The sequence below is a fragment of the Hemiscyllium ocellatum genome, chromosome 3 (genome assembly GCF_020745735.1).
Source record: "Hemiscyllium ocellatum isolate sHemOce1 chromosome 3, sHemOce1.pat.X.cur, whole genome shotgun sequence".
Taxonomy (NCBI): Eukaryota; Metazoa; Chordata; class Chondrichthyes; order Orectolobiformes; family Hemiscylliidae; genus Hemiscyllium; species Hemiscyllium ocellatum.
Window position 1 is genome coordinate 82,745,886 of NC_083403.1, and position 22,828 is coordinate 82,768,713.

The following is a 22,828-nucleotide window of genomic DNA, read 5'->3' on the forward strand; positions in this document are numbered from 1 at the left end:
GCATGGAAACAGACCCTACAGTCCAACCAGCCTATGCCAACCATAATCCAAAACTAAACCGGTCCCACATGACTAGCCTTGGCCGATATCATCCAAACCTTTCTTATTCATTTACTTATCCAAATGTCTTTCAAACGTTGTACATGTACCCCATCCACCACTTCCTCTGAATGTTCATTCCACCCATGAGCTCGGTCTAAAAACAGTTGCCCCTCATGTTCTTTTTAAAATCCTTCTTCTCACATCATAACAAATATGCCACTTAGTCTTGAAATCCCCACCATAGGGAAAAGGCATCTGCCATTCACCATATCTAAACTCCTCAAAAGCTTTATAAGGAAACCCCTCAACCTCTTACACTTCAATGAAAAAAGTCCCAGCATTTTCCCTCTGAGTCAAACTCTCCATTCTTGGCAATATCGCAGTAAATCGTTTCTGAAACCTCTCCAGCTTGATGGTACCCTTCCTGCAACAGGACAACCAGAACTGGACACAATACTCTAGAAGAGGCTTCACTTCAATTTGACTTCCTAACTCCTATTCTCAAAGGTCTGAGTAACGAAGACAAGCATACTAAACACCTTCTTAACTACCCCATCTACATGTGATGCAAACTTCAGAGAATTATGAACCTGAACGCCCAGGTTTCTGTTACACAACACTACCCAAGACACTTCCATTAACTGTTTCAGTCTAGCCCTTGTTTGTTTCACCAAAATGCATTGCCTCACGTTCATTCAAATTAAACTCCATCTGCCATTCCTTAGCCCACTGACATAATCAATCAAGATCACTTTGTAGTCTCAGATAACCTTTATTGTCCAGCATACCACCAATTTTGGTGTAATCCGCAAACCTACTATGCCTTCTATATTCTCATCTAAATTATTTTATAAATGACCAGAAGTGGACCCAGCACAGACCTCTGTGGAAAATCAGTCTGAAAAACATCCCTCCATTGTCCCCGACTCCTGCCATTAATCTAATTTTGTATCCAAATAGGAATCCCTGAATCTTATGCGGTCTTACTTTACCAATTGGTCTACCATGTGGAACCTTGTCAAAGGCTTTACTCAAGTCCAAGTAACAATATCTACCAGTCTGCCCTCAAACTCTTTGGGTACTTCCTCAAAAAACTCAATCAAGTTTGTGAGATATGATTTCCCTCATACAAAACCATGTTGACTATCCCTAATCATTCCTTGCCTCTCCAAATGCATCTTTCAGAATCACTCTCTGACCCCCTCCAAAGCCTGCATATCCTTCCTTAGATATGGGCCCAAAACTGCTCACAATATTCCAAATGCAATCTCAGAAAGGCCTCAGAAAAGCTTCAGCAATACATCCCTACACCTGTATTCTAACCTCTCAAATGATGACATTGCAATTGTCTTTGTAACCGCAAACCTTAAGAGAATCCTGAACTAGGACACCTTGGTCCCTTTGTGCTTCAGATTTCCAAAGCCTTTCCCCATTTAGAAAATAATCTATGTCTCTTCTTCATACCAGAGTGCGCAACCTCACACTTTCCCACATTATATTCCATCCGACACTTATTTGCCCACTACCCTAGCCTGTCCAATTCCTTCCATAACTTCCCTGCTTCCTCAACATCATTTGGCCCTCCATCTAGCTTTGTGTATTTGCAAACTTTTTTTTTAAAAAGATATTTTTATTAGAAATTTAATATTTTGACAGATTTACAAAAATAAACAGAACTTTCAAGCACAAACATCAATATAAAAATAGATCTTAAATATATAATCATCAAAATTCAAAGGAATGGTACTAAAGAAGAAAGAAAAACAATGAAACTCAGTTAACTACTAATCTAATCCACAATTATCCAGAGTGTATAGTTGAGTCACTTACATCCTTCAAACAAGAGAAAATGTTCTCTAATACACTCATAACAGTATAATAAAAAGGAAACTATTTCCAAACAATAAGAACAAAAAAAATAAAACATGTTTGAATGGAGATCCTCCCCCTTGTTCTCAGGGGGCCTTACTTCCTTTCTAAAGGTCCACCATATCCTGTCCCAAACAGTGTCCCACCCTTGACCCGGGCGCTCCTTAATAGGATTTAGATATAATACCGAGCTAGAGTTAACAGTGAGCGCCCCACCCCTCCCCACCCATACCTGAGTATATCTGATAGCATCAATGCCACGTACAAACACACATAACTATAAAATTACAACTCCAACAAATTACAGTTAAGTATAATAACATAAAATAGCAAGGGAAAACAACCCTGCTCCCAGAAGCAAAAGTAAAGTAGAGTAAAGTATCCACTTCTCCCCACGGAGTGTGGAAGAGGCAAGCCAACATAAATTGTCTCTTACGATTTATTTAAATGAGTCTAAAAGTTCCTTAGCCTCTTCTGGTGATCTAAAATTATACTCGGATCCTTCGTGGTTAAAGCATAACGTCGCTGGGTAGCGTAAGGTGTATTGAATATTTAAGTTCCTTAGACATTTCTTCACCTCATCAAACGCCTTCCTCCTTCGTGCCAAAGCCGGGGAGAAGTCCTGAAATAACATAATCTTGGATCCTTCATGGATCATGGCTTTAGGATCCTTTCCAAGCTTTCTGGAGGCATCCAGGAGTATCTGCCTCTCCCTATAACTCTGCAGCCGGAACAGGACCGGGCGTGGGCGCTGGTTTGGGCCAGATCCGCGTGCTGCGACCCGGTAGGCCCACTCCACCCTTACCCGGTCAGTTTCAGCCCCCAGGTTTAAAAGCTGGGGCAGCCATCGCTCCAGAAATACTGCTAACTGTCCCTTCTCTTCTTGTTCAGGGAGGCCCAGAAGACGGATATTCTTTCTCCGATTTCTATTATCCAGGTCATCCATGTAGATTTCAAAGGCCCGGACTCTCTGCTCCAGAGCTCGCACCTGTTCTGCAGCTGTTTGTGCTGCAGCCTCGGAGGTTGTGGCCTTTAGCTCCGCCCCCTTCACTCGGCCCTGCAGTTCCTCAATAGCCTGGCTGTGCTTTTGTAACTTTTCTTCGAATGAGTTCCATCTCTGTCTGGATTCTGCGATGAAATTGACGAGTGTCGTTTCCAGCCTGGCAATCATCTCTTCAAGGCCTGTTTTTACATCAGCTGCAGCCGGAGGAGGAGAGGAGGGTGGGGGAGGGGTCTTTGTTTTCTGAGAGCTGCGGGATCCCTTTGGTTTACTCATTATCCACTTAATATTAAACTGCTTAAATATAATAGTAAGCAGCTAATTAAGGTTAGAAAATTTTTTTGGGTGGTTTGGTAAGTGTGGTGGGGGTGAGTAACTCACTTTACCCAGGTTTTGGGAAGAGCACTGTAAACTCAGACTTGCTGAGTCGCCGCCATCTTGGATCTCTACCGTGTATTTGCAAACTTAACAATACCCTCAGTATCTTCATCCAAATTATTCATGTATAATGTGAATATCTGTGGTCCCAACACTGATCCCAGCAGAACTCCACTATCATAACATCTTTGAACAGATGGATTCAAAATTATCTGGAAGATTTCAGACAAACAATACAGAGTCAGAGTTGAGAGGTGTACAGCACAGAAATAGATCCTTTGCTCCAATTTGTTCATGCCAACCAAATGCCATTTTAAAATACTTTTCTTTGGAAAGCAAATAATTTAGTTACTTTGAAAAAGTTAAATTTTCTGATTACACATATTGCAATTATAGAAAGTATTTACTATAACTAGGACTTTAATGAGAGTGGTCATGAAACACAAATCTTTCAAGCAGAAGTAAACATTAATTGTTGAAAGCAATGATCTCACCAACGAATTTGGTGCTTCCCCCACCAAGCATCGTATCTTGGAAAGCTTTCATCATAAGACCAAACTGTGATGAAGTCATTGTATTAAAACTGGCTAAAGAATATATGATATGGTGCAATAAAAAAAAGTTAGCGAATATGCCGGAACTCATCTAACTCAAGACTGTGAATATCTTAGACAATTATTTCGTGTGGAATCACATTATAGTGTTTGGCTGCCAATCATTTCTATCTCATTTAGCACTCCCAGGAAATGTACAATGATGGAGACGAAAATTGCTATTTAAATCAGTTTATCTGGCTTAAATAGCATGTCCCAAATTTAATCAAGAAGTTAAGGAGGAAAATAACAAATGTACTTCAGCAGCATTAAGATTAAAATACTGGTACAAAACAGCTGTAAAGATGGAAGCACAAACATCCTCAAGAGATCTTTATGTTCACTGCTGTTTTACTTTTTTTTTTAAATGGTTTACAAAGCATACATCAGCACTATGTAGTTCAAAGCCATATAGAGCAATGAATGCCAACTGTGAAATCTCCCAGCAAAATGATGATCTGTACAAAAATTTCTTATGATTAAACATTTTTTAATTTCAAAAATTTATTTCATAAAACAAAAATCTTTGTATATTTACAAAGTCATAAACGCAGTTCTATTCTGTATAGCAGCATATTAACGAGCTTGCCCAATAAAGCTCTCCTATATGTCACAGTCATTCATAACACTGTTTTTGCAACTGGAGTTTCAAATGCACCACAGGACCAGGGTCAGTAGAATTTGGTTATCCAAATCTCTGAACTCCTTGTGGCATTTTAATGTGGTTTCTTTGCATAACTTGCAGCAAATATTACTACTGGTCACTGCTATTTTTTAAAAGCATTATACCTGGAGATATGCAAATGACTTCTTCGAAAGCCAGTCCACACAAGTCCGGTCTGTTGAACAAACAGATACACTTCGACATTTTTCAGATGTTCCTTTTCTTGCACTCCTTTGTGCTGAAAGAAATTGCATTGGGCAGGTGTCTGTTGTAGAAATCTACAATGCAGGCAAAAGAAAGTGTAAAATTACAAAGACTGTGCTGACAACTTTGATTAGAGATGCCTTGAAACGCTGTTCTTCTCAACTGAAGGTTTTTAACAAGGTATACTCTATGGTTTGGAGGGACATAGGCCAGCAGCAGGCAGGTGGGACTAGTTTTTAGTTTAGGAATATGTTCGGCATGGACTGGTTGGACTATAGGGTCTGTTTCTATGATGTATCACTATCTATCTATCTATCTATCTTCAAATGTTGCTGTCCAGAAAAGGATTCTGCTTCACATACACAAGAGAAGCTATAAAAATTTTCTAAACTGAGTTATACTTTGTGCAGTATAAGGCTTTTACTGCCCTGAAAGCTCATGCTACTTCATTCAAGAGGTAAGTAGCTTGACTGAATGTAAACAATAACATATGTTTTGTGCAAACATTAGATCCTCAGAGTGAAAGAGGTCACAATAAAGTACTAACAAGGCTCCTTTGAAATTGACTACCTCAGAATATTGTGAATTAGTCAGGTTGTATAGCAACAACTCATTCATTGCTTCAATTACGAAATATAAAATTACAATTTAATTTATTTTGGTGCGTTGTACTTCCTTTAATAATCATAATAAGTGTACATATATAGGTTCCTTTGGTCTGAATGTGTATTTATAAGAAACTTCTAAAATGGTATTAGGGTAAATAGACCCCATGCTAATTCATCCCTGAACAATCACTTCCAGAGATAATGCAATAAGATCAAACTCCATCTGCAACTCAGCGTTCCCCTATAAAAGGAACAGGTCAATAAAAAGACAGAGAGGTGTACCATTGCAACAGGGATTCAACTGCACTTACCAATCTTCAAGTAGGTATTAGAAGCAATCTGGGAGATTTTAATATAATAATTTTGTGATCCTGTCATTTACTCTGGGTGATCACTCCTCAGCCACAATCAATTCACACAAATGGTGAAGACCGATTTCACTGTAGCTACATTATGATGGCATTGAATATAAACTAACGTAGCCACATATATGTATTACACTCATGAAAGTCATTTATTTGTCTGTCAAGCCACAGGCAGAGTTGACATCAACCATAGAGAAAGACAAGAACGAAAGAGGTAAAGAAGCAAGCGATTAAGTGAAGAACAATTGTTTGAACTTCCAAGTGCCTGAAAAACTTAGAAAGCGTTTTACACACTTTGAGTCCAGAGACTCACAGTAAGAAGGAATGCTACTGCCTGCTTTGCTGCTCAGCTAAAAAAAAAGTAATGATTAAAAAGGCACAAAAGCCTACAAGCTGAGCTCTTTTTCCACTCCAACACCTGCTCTGTCAAAATTACGTTTTGGCCCACAGAGGTGAGGGGTGAAATTAACCTATATCGGTTACAGGTATGTAGTGAATTGGCCACTTGCTTATAAACTGCTGTGCTTAGCTACCATTCAACTGATGTGAATTGGCAGCAGTTCACTGAGTCCTTTTACAATATTGACTATCCAGATACTCCTTTGTGAAGGTGCAGAGTGTTTTCAGCAGGTAGCTACTTTTATTTTGATTACAACACAGGTGCTAATTGCATTATTAGAAAAACATGCTGATCAAAATCATTGAGTTGAATGCTTTATCAAATTTTAAGAAATGTTTATCTGGCAGATTACAAACAGCAACAGAGAACATTGCAACAATATCCACTGCCACTACAGATTCATGTCCAAACCAGTTAATTAAAAGTACTTTTTTCTTAAAACAACCATGTTGTGACCAAGACTGGAGCAATGCACAGTCACTCTAGTTTTATTACTCCTGGATCACAATAGGAAATAAAACTACTTTTTTCCAGTTATCCAGATGATCAATTAAATAAGTTTGAATATCATGTTGTAAAAATATTGTCTAACAACCAGGTTTCTCAACAAACAAATATTGGTTTATTAGACAAACAAAACTTATTCAATGAAGATGAAATAATTAATTAACATAAAGTCAGTAGTTTAGAAGTATTACAAAAGTGTTATCTCTCTAAATATTCCCAAGAGCGACATGTAAACACACACACACACACACACACACACACACAGCTTCTTCAGCAAAAGGGAGAGAAAACAATTTTCTGCAGAGAGGTATTTTTTCAGAAAACCATCGGTCAATGAGTTATTCTTGAAGGCAAAAGGATAAAAGTGCACAATATTCCAGAGGCTATTGGTCTGACGTTCTAACATATGCAGTCAAAATACTGATCATGCATGATTGTCTCTGAAGACTTACAAACATAGCTTTGATCAGTGTCTAAAACCTTAGGATGTTCGTTCACTCTTTCAAAAGAACAAATAGATTTTGCAGTGAACACAATAAAAGAGTTTTCTTTTCAAAGAAAAAAAATGGAGAGATCAGCTGGATCAACTTGTTCATAGAAAGAGTTCCTTTAACTTGGTTTGTTCTTAATGGTTTCTTCCAATTAAACCAGTTAAAACAAGAACCTCATCAAACAAATCACTACTAAAAATAGCTCCAGGAAGAGTATACAACATAGCCAGCAGTTATCATCAGTCATGTTATTGGCAGAAAACCTCAAATCAACATTCCCAAATGTGCACAATGAATTTTTAACAACTTTGTTTAAAGAAACCATGCTAGATGTTTCCCCAAAGCTTCAAAGAAATTAATTTTTCATAATCCTTCAAAGTTTATGCTCTAACAATATTAAATATAAAACATAACAATTATAAGCATTATTGTGCAACATTCGAAACCAAGCCATTTAAGGCAATATTACAACCACTGACCAGAAATTTGATCAAAGAGCAAGGCTTTAAGAAGGATCTTAAAGAGGAAAACATGACAGAATGAAGCATTATATGGTAGGAATCTTAGAGTTCAGGAGTCAAGGCAGTCATCAATCTTAAATGCACAAGAAGTCTGAATTAGAGGAGTGCAGATATCAGCAGGTTTGTAGGGCTGGAGAGATTACAGAGCTAGGGAGTGTAGAGACCATAAAAGGATTTAAACTCAAGGACATGAATTCAAAATTTGAGGTGTGAATTAACTGGGATATCAATGAACATATGGGTAAGGATTGAACAGGACTTGACCTCCAAATTTATGAACAGCAGAACAAGAGTCTCCAGCCAAGAACACATTGGAATCATCTAGTCTAGAGGCAACAAAGATATGAAAAAGGGTTTCAACAACAGATCAGCTGAGGGGTGAGGCAGAATTGGGCAATGTTTCAAAATTAAAAGTAGGTAGTCTTCATATTGGAGCCATGTATGCTTAATGCTCACCTCAGAGGAAACAATTACATAGATGTTCACAACAGACTGATTTAGCTTTAAGTTGGTGTTAGAGAAAGGTAAGGGTCATTGGCTAGGGAAGAGAGTTTGCAGGTGAAATTGAAGATGATAGCTTCAGTCTGAATATCTCCTCATCCAGTACTGGATGTCAGATAAACAGTGTGTCAATTTAGAATTAGAGAGGGATAGAACTGGGAACTGTCAACATAAACATTAAGGTTGATGCTATAACTTTCAGATGATGTCAGCAAAAGACAGCATATAGATGACAAATATGAAGGGGCCAAGGTTAGGTTTAGATAAAGGTTGGGGGGTCCAAAGGAAACTACACAGTAGGAGGAAGAAAAACCATAATGAAACCAAAGAGATACAGTTCCACCAGCTAGATGATTGTGGAGAGCATTTGGAAGAAGATGAAAATAGGCATTCATAATACTTGGGTGTGCAACACTGCGAGGAAGCATGTTAAAAACATTATTTGTATCTGCAAATGCACTGTATAATCTAGAATTTCTCATTAAAATTAATGAATATTTCAAAATTTACAAGTTAATCAAGGATTGACTGCATTTTCTTTATAAAATGACTGATTGATTAGCTCCATGAAGTGTAGATGTAACATATGGTTGATTGGAAGACTGGAAGGTTTTGTAGTGATAATCTTCTTCACTATGAAACCAACACTATTAAGCTGAAACTAAGGAGACATTGTTTATGCAGAGGTGTACCCAACTGGTAGAGGGAGTAGCCAGTGAGATATTCTGTCATCATTGGGGTACCTGTTGTCACTCAAACGTCGATCTTGTGTTCCAGTATTTATCTTTCAAAGCAAAATTATTTGTTTATGTTTTCTTGCTTGTTGCAGTTTCACTGAATTGAGAGTTGACCTTTGACTGTGCCAATCCAAATGGATGGTGAGAAGGCAAACATTTGTTCAGGCCACTTTTGTTTTATCCCTCCTTAACTAAAAGAAGTTTCATTGTTGAGAGTGCTACTGGACGATGACATCCAAAGCTGCCTGCAGTCTGCTATTTTTACCCGTTTTCCAATACTATAGGCTTAGTTTCAGCTGGAATGATTGCATTTTTTCCTTCTTACCTATAGAGCAAAGCTTTATTGTGCAATACAGTTTGTGCTGACTGCCACTACCTTTTATGCTCAGAGGTTACTTGTCATAGCCCAATGAACTACGACAACAGCAGTGAGGTCTCAATGCCGCAGGTTTGGATTCAGTGATTCCTCATCCTATATAGATATGCCTAGATGTAGGAACCCCCAAGGTCTGAAGGGATCATTCTTCCCTAGTTATTTCATTTTGTGTTCAGAACTTAACTTTAGATTATTTTTAAATCAACCTATTCAGGCATGTAAAGACAAATCTCCAAAGCAGGTGCAACTTGAATCCAGGCCTATGGGAATTCTTTTTTTTTCAAAGATAGACCAACATAAAATCACCCATTTCACAAACTAAACAATTAATGAATTAGAGGCACTGACCATTCCTTGCTATTTTATTAACAACTTATGCATGCACTACAGCCCTACGGCTCCCCTTTCAGGATCAACATCATATAACGCTCATTAATGTTTCTTTTGTTTTCTTTCTCATATATCCAACAGTTCTCTTACACACAAGTGAACGCTTTTTTTTTCATCACCAGTGTTCTTTTTCTTCATGTATTAACCATCACCAGTAAATCACCCATGGCTTCCAATTGCATAATTTACATGTAAAGCTTGGCTGACTTAGAATCATAGAGATGTACAGCACAGGAACAGACCCTTTGATAAAACTCATTCTTGCTGACCAGATATCCTAAACTAATCTAGTTCCATTTGCCAGCACTTGGCCCACATCCCTCTAAACCCTACCTGTTCATAAAACCATCCAGTTGCTTATAAATGTTATGATTTGGAGATGCCAGTGTTGGACTGGGGCGTACAAAGTTAAAAATCACACAACACCAGGTTATAGTCCAACAGGTTTAGTTGGAAGCACACTAGCTTTCGGAGTGACGCTCCTTCATCACCTGATGCTTCCAATTAAACTTGTTGGACTATAACCTGGTGTTGTGTGATTTTTAAACTTATAAATTTTGTAATTGTACCAACCTCCATCACTTCCTCTGGCAGCTTATTCCAGACACACACCATCCTCTGTGTGAAGATTTTGCCCCTTAAGTCTGTTTTAATTCTTTCCCCTCTAACCTTAAACCTTCGCCTTCTTGTTCTGGACTCCAAAAAAGTATATTAACTCTATCCATGCCCCTCATGATTTTATAAACTTGTATAAAACAGCTCCAGCCTTTCAACCTCTCCCTATAGCTGAAATCTGGCAACACCCTTGTAAATCTTTTCTGAACCTTTTCAAATTTCACAACAGCCTTCCAATAGAAGGGAGACCAGAATTCCACACAGTATTCCAAAAGTGACCTAACAAATGTCCTGTACAGGTGCAAAATGACCTCCCAACTTGATGCACTGACCAATAAAGGAAAGCATACCAAACGCCTTCTTCACTATCCTATCTACCTGCACCTCTACATTCAAGGAAATACGAACCTGCACGCCAAGGTCTCTTTATTTAGCAACACTCCCCGGGACCTTACCATTAAGTGCACAAGTCCTGCCCTGATTTGCCTTTCCAAAACGCAGTACCTCACTTCTGCTAAGGTGTCAGTGGAGTAGGGCTTCTGAGCCCAAGACTTGTTCACTCTGTCCATTTTTAAATTTCTTTCTTTTGTTTTTTTCTCTCTTTTCTCTTTTGTTTCCCTTTTTAAATTTTATTTAGCTCTTGTTGAAGAGCTCAGTTGTGGCAACAAGATCGGCAGTGGCAAATAGGCCCAGCCCAGACTCGTGACAGTTAGCCAGTGAGCCCAGCGTGGAAACAAAGCAGTGGCATCAGACAGGGTTTGGGTTCCTGGCAGCTTCTGCATTGATGAGGCAGTCCTAGCACTGACTCATGGCTACTACAGCAGAGTTCTTGGTGACCATCTGCCTCCCGTGCAGATTCATGAAGATAGTTACATAGGCTAGTTTAAGCCCAATGAGACCCTGCAACATCGGCGGCAACAACAGCAACGTGGGCCTAAAGTAGATTCATGGTGGCATCAGAGTAGAGTTTGAGACATGTGATACCTACAAACATCAGAGGTGCCTGCATTGGCAAGGTCGAATGAGGACCCTGAGTGGCAACGACATCAGTAGAAACAAGATGGCACTGAAGAGTGGCAGCTTTGGATCCAGCAGTGGCATGGCAGAGGGTCTCATGCCTGACCACCAGGCCCATCGCAGAGCACTTAACAAGAAGGACTGTAAATATAAACACATTTTCTTTACTTTTTATCCTTCTGCCTCTATATTCTATATTTTGGTTTATTTTTCTGTGTTTTAAGATGATGCTGGAGAGTGGTGACACTATACAAACACTTTTCACTATTTTGTAACAAAATACTAATGCGACAATAGATAAATCAAATCATATACACCATCAAAGGTTAGGGGGAAATGGGATAAATCAAAGTGGAATAGCAAGAGAAATAAAATATTCTACCTTCTGTATTGCCCATCTCTCTCTAAAGGCATCGAAATTATTGGTAGATTGCTCTCTCTCCAAGGAAACCTGGGAATCTCATCAACATTTAAGCTCCAACACTGTAATCTAATCCATCTGATAATGATAAATTCTACACAGATTTCCAGTAACTCAACCAGGCTCTCCTTCCCAAGGTCAAAGTTGTCAACTTGGTGACTTCAACACCAGACTTGGCCATCTCTATCAGGCAGAGAAGGGCATCCTCAGAAATCTTGCAGTTGGAAATTTCAATGAAAATGGACGTCCACTTTTGGAACTCTAGAAATGCAGTTGCCCATAATCAACACCAACTTTAAACAAAAAAGATCACATCAAGACCATGCCCTAAACACTGATAACAGATAGACTACAATTTACAACACAAGCATGACCTAACAGATGTGCTGCATACTAAAATCATGCCCAGTGCTGTCTGTTATGTAGACACCTGGCTTATATACTGAAATGGTGAAATTCCATTTCAAGTCTAATACCAACCACAAAACTAAAAATAACCCAAAGGAATTTCAAGTTAACAACCTGCAAACATGCATATAAAGCAACCTTCCCAGATAGCAATATCCTGATATCATTGCAAATTGCATTGCAGAAGTATTCTGGGAGCACGCCAAAGCTGCATTACTAGATAACTCCTACAGATCATCAGATTCAGCATTAAGAAGAACCAGGACTGGATGAATGAAAATGACAAGGAAATCCAAGGTCTACTTGCAATAAAAAGGTCAGCATATCAGGTTCAAATACCAGTTAAGACATAAAGACAGACTATCATCAAGTATGCAGTACCTTTTATCACAAAGTGAGGAAGATCTCAAATCACACTTATAGAGTCAGAGATGTACAGTACCCTTCAGTCCAACTCATCCATGCTGACCAGATATCCTAATCTAGTCCCATTTAGCAGCACTTTGCCCATATCCCTCTAAACCCTTCCAAATTCATATACCCATCCAAATGCCTTTTAAATGTTGTAATTGTACCAGCCTCCACCACGACCTCTGGTAGCTCAACTAAAGAAGAAAACAACTGCATGCTGATACTGGTTATATTAGAAGCATTTATGAAGCACTGAAATCAGTCGATGGACTAGCATACTAAATCCAAACCTCCTAGGCACGCTGGAGAATGATACTACACACCAGTGTAGACTCATTCATAAATCATGTTCAATGCACTCTGAAACATTTTTCAGCAGCAATTGCACAATGCATCATACTGTCAACAAACTTACTAACAAATGTCTGTCAATGAAGAACTGGATAAAAGCCCCAGTCAAGGAGAAACTACCAATGTCATCAACCTAAAGTGTAACAAAACCTCCAGAAAGTAAGGAATTCTTTCTGAAGCCATGTAGCACAGTGGCCCTACCTTAAGTACCAAGTTTCATGGACTTTTAATGCACTGTAAAAGAGTGTAGATTCCACAGCATTTTCATGCCGCCTATTTTGTCATCCTCTACAAACACAAGGGAGAAAAATCAACTGCTGAAACTACCATGGGAATGCCTTTTTGTCTTTGCTAGGAAGATCCTGGCAAGAATACATCTGAACAGGTTAATGCCTACCATTGTGGAAGAAAACTTCTAAAATGTTTCTGGTTTCAAAGCAGAGGCATCAATGACATGGTATTTGTCCTCCATTAAGTACAATGTTGTGAGCAAACTCAAGGTCAGCATATCACTCTTGTATCTTACTGAAACATACAAGGTTTTATGAGAATTTGACAGGGTATATGCAGAAAAATTGCTTCTCCTTGTGTGGAGTCTAGGGCCTGAGCACATAGATTACAGAGGGGGAAGTGCTGGATGTCTTAAAACGGTTAAAGGTGGATAAATCCCCAGGACCTAATCGGGTGTACCCGAGACCTCTGTGGGAAGCTAGAGAAGTGATTGCTGGGCCTCTTGCTGAGATATTTGTATCATCGATAGTCAAAGGTGAGGTTCCAGAAGACTGGAGGTTGGCAAACGTGGTGCCACTGTTTAAGAAGGGCGGTAAAGACAAGCCAGGGAACTATAGACCGGTGAGCCTGACCTCGGTGGTGGGCACGTTGTTGGAGGAAATCCTGAGGGACTGGATGTACATATATTTGGAAAGGCAAGGACTGATTCGGGATAGTCAACATGGCTTTGTGCATGGGTAATCATGTCTCACAAACTTGATTGAGTTTTTTGAAGAAGTAACAAAGAAGATTGATGACTGCAGAGCAGTAGATGTGATCTATATGGACTTCATTAAGGCTTTCGACTAGGTTCCCCATGGGAGACTGATAAGCAAGGTTAGATCTAACGGAATACAGGGAGAACTCGCCATTTGGATACAGAACTGGCTCAAAGGTAGAAGACAGAGGGAGGTGGTGGAGGGTTGTTTTTCAGACTGGAGGCCTGTGACCAATGGAGTGCCACAAGGATCAGTGCTGGGTCCTCTACTTTTTGTCATTTACATAAATGATTTGGATGTGAGCATAAGAGGTACAGTTAGTAAGTTTGCAGATGACACCAAAATTGGAAGTGTAGTGGACAGCAAAGAGGATTACCTCAGATTACAACAGGATCTGGACCAGATGGGTCAATGGGCTGAGAAGTGGCAGATGGAGTTTAATTCAGATAAATACAAGGTGCCGCTTTTGGGAAAGCAAATCTTAGCAGGACTTATACACTTCATGGGTCCTCAGGAGTGTTGCTGAACAAAGAGAACTTGGAGTGCAGGTACTTAGCTCCTTGAAAGTGAAGTCGCAGGTAAATAGGATAGTGAAGAAGGTGTTTGGTATGCTTTTCTTTATTGGTCAGAGTATTGAGTACAGGAGTTGGAAGGTCATGTTGCGGCTGTACAGGACATTGGTTAGGCCACTGTAGGAATACTGCATGCAATTCTGGTCTCCTTCCTATCAAAAAGACGTTGTGAAAATTGAAAGGGTTCAGAAAAGATTGACAAGGATGTTGCCAGGGTTGGAGGATCTGAGCTACAGGGAGAGGCTGAACAGGCTGGGGCTGATTTCCCTGGAGCGTCGGAAGCTGAGGGGTGACATTATAGAGGTTTACAAAATTATGAGTGGCATGGATAGGATAAATAGACAAAGTCTTTTCCCTGGGGTCGGGGAGTGCAGAACTAGAGGGCATAGGTTTAGGGTGAGAGGGGAAAGATATAAACGAGACCTAAGAGGCAACGTTTTCACGCAGAGGATGGTACGCATATGGAATGAGCTGCCAGAAGATGTGGTGGAGGCTGGTACAATTGCAACATTTAAGAGGCATTTGGATGGGTATATGAATCGGAAGGGTTTGAGGGATATGGGCCGGGAGCTGGCAGGTGGGACTAGTTTGGGTTGGGATATCTGGTCGGCATGGACGGGTTGGACCAAAGGGTCTGTTTCCATGCTGTACATCTTTATGACTCTATGACACAGGGAAATTCACATTTAAGACAGAGATGAGGTGGAATTTCCTCTCTCTCAGAAAGTAGTGAATCTGTGGTATTCTTTGCTGCAGAGGTCCGTCTGTAAGCAAGTTCATACCCAAGGTAGAAAGATTCTTAACCAGTAAGAGAATCAAGGGAAATGTTAAAGTGGATTTAAGGATTATCAGAACCAGCATGATATCATTGACTAGCAAAGCAGACTTAACGGGCTTAATGACCTTCTTCTGTTCCTATACCTTCCAACAAAGGGTTAGCATGAAAAGGGAAAAATAGATCCAATTCTTCCCAGCAGCAATCACTTGGACTCACTGGAGGAGAACCTGCAAAGTATAGAGAAGTATGACTAAGCACTAGTGGGTCTGCAACCAGTCAATACAATCTTTCTAAAATCTCTGTCGAAGAAATAACGGGGGGATTTAATGTACTGCATACCGGCTTTGTAAAAAATCATGAATCGGTAGCTAGAAAAGTTGCTAATGTAGCACTAAAATTAAAACAAAATATTGCACATACTGGAAATCTATTCTGGCAGCATATGTGGACAATGATACAATGTTAGCATTTTGACCGTTTCAAACGTGACGGTCCTTCAGAACTGGTTTTGGATGGTCAGCATTGGGTGTTAAAGGCCAACAGTGTCAAATTCAGTGGAGCACTTTGTATTAATCAGTTTATTGAAAACAAAATTTGGCAAACAGTTGTCATATATCTGGATTTTAATAAAAATGCAAATAAAGTTTGTTACTAAAAATGAAAGCATGCACATTAAAGGCAATCTGGCATCACACAGCAAGTCTACAGGTTTCTGACTCGTTAAATATAAACTTGAACCAGTCACCCTGCATCTCCTGCAAATAAACAAAAGCACCTGAGGAAAATTGAGAAGCAGCATTCTGACCAGCACAAGAACCACCTCAGCAAATCCTGTGAACTGTCCCCTGCCCCACTTTTAAATGGGACTAGAGTTTCAACCAAATGCTGACGGTTCATAATTGTTTACCTATAGCTAGAATCCATTCATTTGTAATACATGCATAATAAATCTGGTTGACCTGGCCTGAAAATCAGGTCATTTGCGGAATTCTGAGTGTTTTTTAAAACATTTTAATTTTGTGACCACTGCAGGAATAGCAGAAGTTAATTTCCAGTGTGAGGCATAACAATAATATAGGGAAAAAATAAACTACTTACCTTCAGGCTTAAACTTATATTTTTCTGCAGAGAACAGAGATAGCTGCTGAGCTTGTGGAGATCTCACATCCCTAAGCTGAGCAGCTTCCTGGAAGCTAGCAACAGAAGGTCTCTGTCATCAGTCTGTGGTCTCACAACCAGTTACTAATTTGTTACTCTCTGAAACCCTTGACTCCAGTTGATCTGCAAACATTTCATTATTACTTGAACCAACTTACAATGAGTGTCAGGTAACTTCCTTAAAAGAAGTGCAATCTCTCAACAGTCTTTGATTTTTTTCAAACTTTTCTTTTTCAATTTCAGTCTACAACCAAAAATACAAAAAAAAAGGCATGGACTTTGCATTATTTTATACAAACTTAAGGATCCACTAACATTTGGATCAGGACTTGTGTGCAATATTTTTAAGGTGAGAGGAGTAAATTTAAAAAAGGACATAAAGGGCAACTTTCTTACACAGAAAATGTAGTTAGTGTGTGGAATAAACCGCCAGAGGAAATGGTGGAAGCAGGTACAGTTACATGTAAAGGACATTTGGATAAGTACATGAACAGGAAAGGTTTGGAGGGATACAGCGAGGCAACTGGGACTAGCTTGGTTTGGGAACATGATTATTATGGACTAGGTGAAGAGTCTGTTTCCATGCAGTATGACTCTATGAAATCACAATTAGAAAGTCGATTAAATGTCAGAAAATGGCAGTGACCAATGATGGTTTTTGGTCTGGAAATTGGTTCAAAGACCCAATGTTCTCAGACAACACGCGTTCCAGCAGTGCAATTTGCCTATAATGTCACTGAGGAATTAAGAATGGAAGTTTAGAGAACACTTACCTCTGTTCGCAATAGCATGATTCCAGCAGTGATCATTTCACACACTTCGTTCTGCGCATGTGTCCTTCTACAAAATGCTGGTGTCAGTTGCTGACAGACCAGATTTCTGAGAGAGGGTCTGTACAGCGAGCAGCTTCTTGCGAAAGGCACACTACTCCAAGGTTAATCCTTTTTTTTTGAAAAAGCTGGAGGGATATATTGACTAGAATGTTAGCAAGAAGCATCCTGGTGATAGACTTGTGGGTGGTGAATGCAAAAGAAAGGCTATAGAAAAGAAACTAGCTATTATAGAATTCCACCTTACACACAATTAGAGGCAATGCTGAAAATATTAAAGAAAACTCTATTGCTGGAACAAGTCTGATTGTCAGCAAAGGCTGGAGGTTGGCTAACATGGTGCCATTGTTTAAGAAAGGTGGTAAGGACTAGCCAGGGAACTACAGACCAGTGAGTCTGACGTTGGTAATGGGCAAGTTGTGGCAGGAATCTTGAGGGACAGGATGTACATGTATTTGGAAAGACAAGGACTGATTAGGGATAGTCAACATAGCTTTATGTGTGGGAAATCATGTCTTACAAACTTGATTGAGTCTTCTGAAGAAGTAACAAAGAGGATTGATGAGGGCAGAGCAGCAGATGTGATCTATTTGGACTTCAGTAAAGCTTTTGACAAGGTTCCCCATGGGAGACTGATAAGCAAGGTTAGATCTTATGGAATACAGGGAGAACTAGCCACTTGGATACTGTACTGGCTCAAAAGGTAGAAGACAGAGGGTGGTGGTGGAGGGTTGTTTTTCGGATTGGAGTGCAGTGACCAGTGGTATGCCATAAGGATCAGTGTTGGCTCCACTACTTGATGATTTGGATGTGAGCATAAGAGGCATAGTTAGTAATTTTGCAGATGACACCAAAATTCAAGGTGTTGTGGACAATGAAGAAGGTTACCTCAGATTACAACGGGATCTTGATCAGATGGGTCAATGGGCTGAGAATTGGCAGATGGAGTTTAATTTAGATAAATGTGAGGTGTGGCATTTTGGGAAAGCAAACCTTAGCAGCACTTATACACTTAATGGTAAGGTCCTCGGGGGTGTTGCTGAACAAACGAGACCTTGGAGTCACAGGTAGATAGAATAGTGAAGAAAGCATTTGGTATGCTGTCCTTTATTGGTCAGAGTATTGAGTATGGGAGTTAGGAGGTCATATTGCGGCTGTACAGGACACTGGTTAGGCCACTGTTGGAATACTGTGTGCAATTCTGGTCTCCTTCCTATCGGAAAGATGTTGTGAAACTTGGAAGGGTTCCGAAAAGATTTACAAGGATGTTGTCAGGATTAGAGGATTTGAACTATAGGAAGAGGTTGACTAGGCTGGGGTTGTTTTCCCTGGAGCATTGGAGGTTGAGGGGTGACCTTACAGAGGTTTACAAAATCATGAGGGGCATGGATAGGATAAACAGACAAAGTTTTTTCCCTGGGGTCGAGGAGTCGAGAACTAGAGGGCATAGGTTTAGGGTGAGAGGAAAGAGATGTAAGGGGCAACTTTTTCACACAGAGGGTGGTACGTGTATGGAATGAGATGCCAGAGGAAATGGTGAAGGTTCATACAACTGCAACATTTAAAAGGCATCTGGATGGGTATATGAATAGGAAGTGTTTGGAGGGATATGGGCCAGGTGCTTTGCAGTTGGGACAATCTAGTCCCAATCTAGGGTTGGGATATCTGGTCGGCATGGACAAGTTGGACTGAAGGGTCTGTTTCCATGCTGTACATCTCTACGACTATGACTATGAGGTCATGGCCAAAGGAACTTGAGGAATTGAAGAGGCTTCCGAGCATTTGGATGGAAGATCAAACAAAAAGCAATCTGAGACAACCGTTCTCATCATAAAAGAGAAAGCCTTATCTATTCATGAAGATTAAAGAAAAATGCTCAAAATACTGCAGATGTGCATGCCTTTAGTGCTAGTAATGGGTAGGTGCTGATTTTAAGAAGTTATGCATTTCATAACGTAAAATTAATTGCTGGATCTGCCAGAGCAGACAAGGAGCATGTGTTGGCATTTCCTCCCATTGTAAAAGGAAATTGAAGTGGAAAGTGAAGATATTAAAGAGCTGTTTGAATCTCACTGTGAAGACCTCTCTACAGCTGTTCTCCAACAGCTTGTTACTGAGGGGGAAGTTGAAGGTGGGAATGAAAAAGATGAAGTGCAGGATGCTGCACCATGAGAGCTTCCCACTTTTCTTTTGTCTTTTTTCCTGAGAGAAATTGTGAAGCAGTTGCAGCTCTTAGAAGACAACAATCACAACACAGAATGCAGCAGGGTAGCAATTCTGGCACACTATGAACAGCTTCTTCCAGACAGAAGAAAAAGGGCAAACAAACAGCGAAAACTGGATGTCTTTTTTAAACCAACTCCCAGTAAACAATCAGAAGACAATCAACCAGAGACATCCACTTCTGCAACCACAACTGCATCTGATGATGACCCTCTGTCCTGCATTCATAACATTTTTTCAATGTAATGTAGAGTAGGGTAGGGTAGATTTTGTCATTTCTACCATATACAGTAAAAAAAAGAGACAGCGTTCCTCCAGGACCAAGATGCTAAGTGGACAGCACAAACTACGCAATCATACAAAGGGTGGCATAAAATGTGTAAGAAGTGCAAAACACGCAAATCACAGTGCAATAAAAAAATGATAATTAATAGACACTGTTCTAGCAGCAATTCAAAGTCGTGCAAAGAAATTCAGATTGAAAAATCCGATTGTGACAGTGTTAAGAAGCCTGATTGTTCAACAGTTTCTCCCCCCAAACTATCTGGCTGAGACAGACCAAATGCCATATGGCAAGAGGGAGAGGAGTTTGCTTGTGGGGTGTGTGGGGTCTTGCACAATGCTCTTAGGCTTTCGGATGCAGCATGTGGTATAAATGACTGTAATGGAGGGAAGAGGGGGATGCTCTTCTGAGCTGTCTTCATTATCTGTTATAAGGTCTTACACTCTGAGACAGTGCAATTCCTGAACCAAGCAGTGATGCAGCAGCTCAGAATACTAGGAGAAAGTGAGGACTGCAGATGCTGGAGATCAGAGCTGAAAAATGTATTGCTGGAAAAGTGCAGCAGGTAAGGCAGCATCCAAGAAGGAGAATCGACGTTTCGGGCATTTGCCCTTCTTCAGGAATGAGTAGGGTGTGCCAAGCAGGCTAAGATAAAGGGTAGGAAGGAGGGACTTGGGGGAGGGGCGTTGGGAATGCGATTGGTGGAGGGAGGGGCGTTGGTGGGAGGTGGTTAAGGTGAGGGTGATAGGCCGAGAGGGTGGGGACAGAGAGATCGGGAAGAAGGTTGCAGGTCAAGAAGGCGGTGCTGAGTCTGAGGGTAGGGACTGAGATAAGGTGGGGAAGAGAGAAAATGAGGAAGCTGGAGAAATCTGCATGTCCTTGGCGGTTGGGTTGGTTGGTGCGGGTGTCCCAGAGGTGTTCTCTGAAAAGTTCCGCAAGTAAGCCTCCTCTACATTGGGGAGATAGGCCGCCTACTTGCGGAATGTTTCAGAGAACACCTCTCGAACACCCGCACCAACCAACCCAACCGCCCCGTGGCTGAACACTTTAACTCCCCCTCCCACTCTGCCAAGGACATGCAGGTCCTTGGCCTCCTCCATCGCCAGACCATGGCAACACGACACCTGGAGGAAGAGCGCCTCATCTTCCACCTAGGAACCTTCCAACCACAAGGGATGAATGCAGATTTCTCCAGCTTCCTCATTTCCCCTCCCCCCACCTTATCTCAGTCCCAACCCTCGGACTCAGCACCGTCTTCTTGACCTGCACTTATCTTCCCAACCTCTCCGCCCCCACCCTCTCTCCTTCCCTCACCTTAACCTCCTTCCACCTATCGCATTCCCATCCCTCCTCTCTACCTTTTATCTTAGTCTGCTTGGCACACCCTCCTCATTCCTGAAGGGCTTATGCCCAAAACGTCAATTCTCCTGCTCCTTGGATGCTGCCTGACCTGCTGTGCTTTTCCAGCAACACATTTTTCAGCTCAGAATACTCTCAAGGAACCCTCTGTAGAATGTGATGAGGGTGGGAAGTGGGCTTTTCTCAACAGCTGAAAGTAAAGATGTTGCTGGGCTTTTTTGGCTATGGAGCTGGTATTGAAGCACCAGGTGAGATTCTCTGCTATGTGGATGCCAAGAAATTTGGTGCTCTTCACGATCTCCATGGGGGGGCCGTCGATGTTCAGCAGAGAGTAGTTACTCCGAGCCCTCCTGAAGTCAACAACCATCTCTTTTGTTCACGTTCAGAGGTGGTTGCTGGCTCTGCATCAGTTAGCTGCTGCACCTCCTCTCTGTAGGTATTAAATTTACTTTTGTTTTGTTAATAAAAGGTGATTTAAACATTAATTCAGGCTGTGCTATACTTTGTTTAGGCTTTTGGGTAATTTTTGTGCGATTGTTAGTGATTTTGTTTTGTTGGTCTGCCCCTCACTCCACTTTTCCCATTGGGCCCATTATTTTTATTAGGCGATTTTCTATGAAGCAGGTTTCGCTGGAACCCAATTACTGCATTCTCGGAGAACTACCTTGGCTTGGTCACTAAATAATGTTCCTTTGGGTGCCTCGTTTTAGAAAGGACGTTAAGGCAACAAGTATGTTAATAAGCAAAATATCTGGTGTTTGAATTCAAAATAAGCACGAAACGTCTGCTAGTGAACTTCCCAGCTCGGGGAACATAACTACGACAAACGGCACCCGAGCTACAAATCTTTACACAAACCTTCAAACTCCAACTTGGTTTGCAGCGACTTTTTTTGGTGGTGGAAGAGAATGAGAGGTTTTTAAGTTTGTAATGACGAAGAACAACTGATAATAGCCTGACATCATAAATACTGTGTAGAAACTAGATCCCAATACCTGCAGCCCACAAAAAAAATCAAACTCATCAAAGACAAACCCGCCCTCTCGCCATCCTGCAAACAGCTTTTCGCCCAGTGTACTGTACAAACTACAAGGACCAGTTCTCACAATGATTTCAGCGCCTGCCTCACTATCTGGATCTCCTAGTTTGAGACCGTTCACTCGGTTCCTCGAGTGTTCCCTTTCGGTAAGTGACTATAGATTAAAAAAAAACTTTAGGGACCATTCAGTTGATGGAAAGTTTCTGCGATAGTGTGCACCCCGCGAGATCAAGGCGAGTACATGGACAACTTCGCCCACGTAGAGGGGAGAACAGGTGGGAGAGGAAGAGTGGGAAACACAAACTGTGAATTTAACGTCGTTTGAAACCCCCCCACCACTCACATCGTCGCTGGGGAACGGCCTGTGGACGCTGATGCGATCCGTGTTTCTCTCCCGCCAACTCATGGTCCCCCGGTGGGGGAGAAGACACTCAACGCACGGACCGGCTGTGCACATTTGAGATACCACCCTTCCCCGTCCTTTGCGCGGGCACGCTCTCAGGGACGTCCCACTTGGTGCGCGCAATTCCTTCCCGGGGTCACGACGCTGAGCGCGTAGCCCTTCGTTCCCCGCGGTGAAAGCAGTCGAATTGACAGCGTCCGGTAGCGAGGTGCCGAAAGGAAAGGGTTGAGGATAACGGCGGTTTATTTTCCCGCCTGACTGTCAACGGCAGCGGAACGCGGTGCGGTTTCTATGGCGACGTGTATTTTCAACAGTTGGGTGGTGA

General features: G+C 41.1%; 2 protein-coding genes across 2 annotated transcripts in view; one reads left to right on the plus strand and one right to left on the minus strand.

The window, feature by feature from the left end:
* fam228a (family with sequence similarity 228 member A) overlaps positions 1–22,721 on the minus strand; it is an 82,834-nt gene extending 60,113 nt beyond the window's left edge. Inside the window, exons 1-2 of the mRNA XM_060821246.1 lie at positions 22,444–22,721; positions 4,672–4,824 (exon numbers count right to left, since the gene is read on the minus strand). Of these exons, the coding sequence (XP_060677229.1) occupies positions 4,672–4,824; positions 22,444–22,557 (267 nt within the window). The 5' untranslated portion in view covers positions 22,558–22,721. The remainder of the gene's footprint in view (positions 1–4,671; positions 4,825–22,443) is intronic.
* Positions 22,668–22,828, plus strand: part of pfn4 (profilin family member 4) — a 28,249-nt gene continuing 28,088 nt past the window's right edge. Inside the window, exon 1 of the mRNA XM_060821247.1 lies at positions 22,668–22,783. The gene's annotated coding sequence lies outside the window, so the exon portion shown is untranslated. The remainder of the gene's footprint in view (positions 22,784–22,828) is intronic.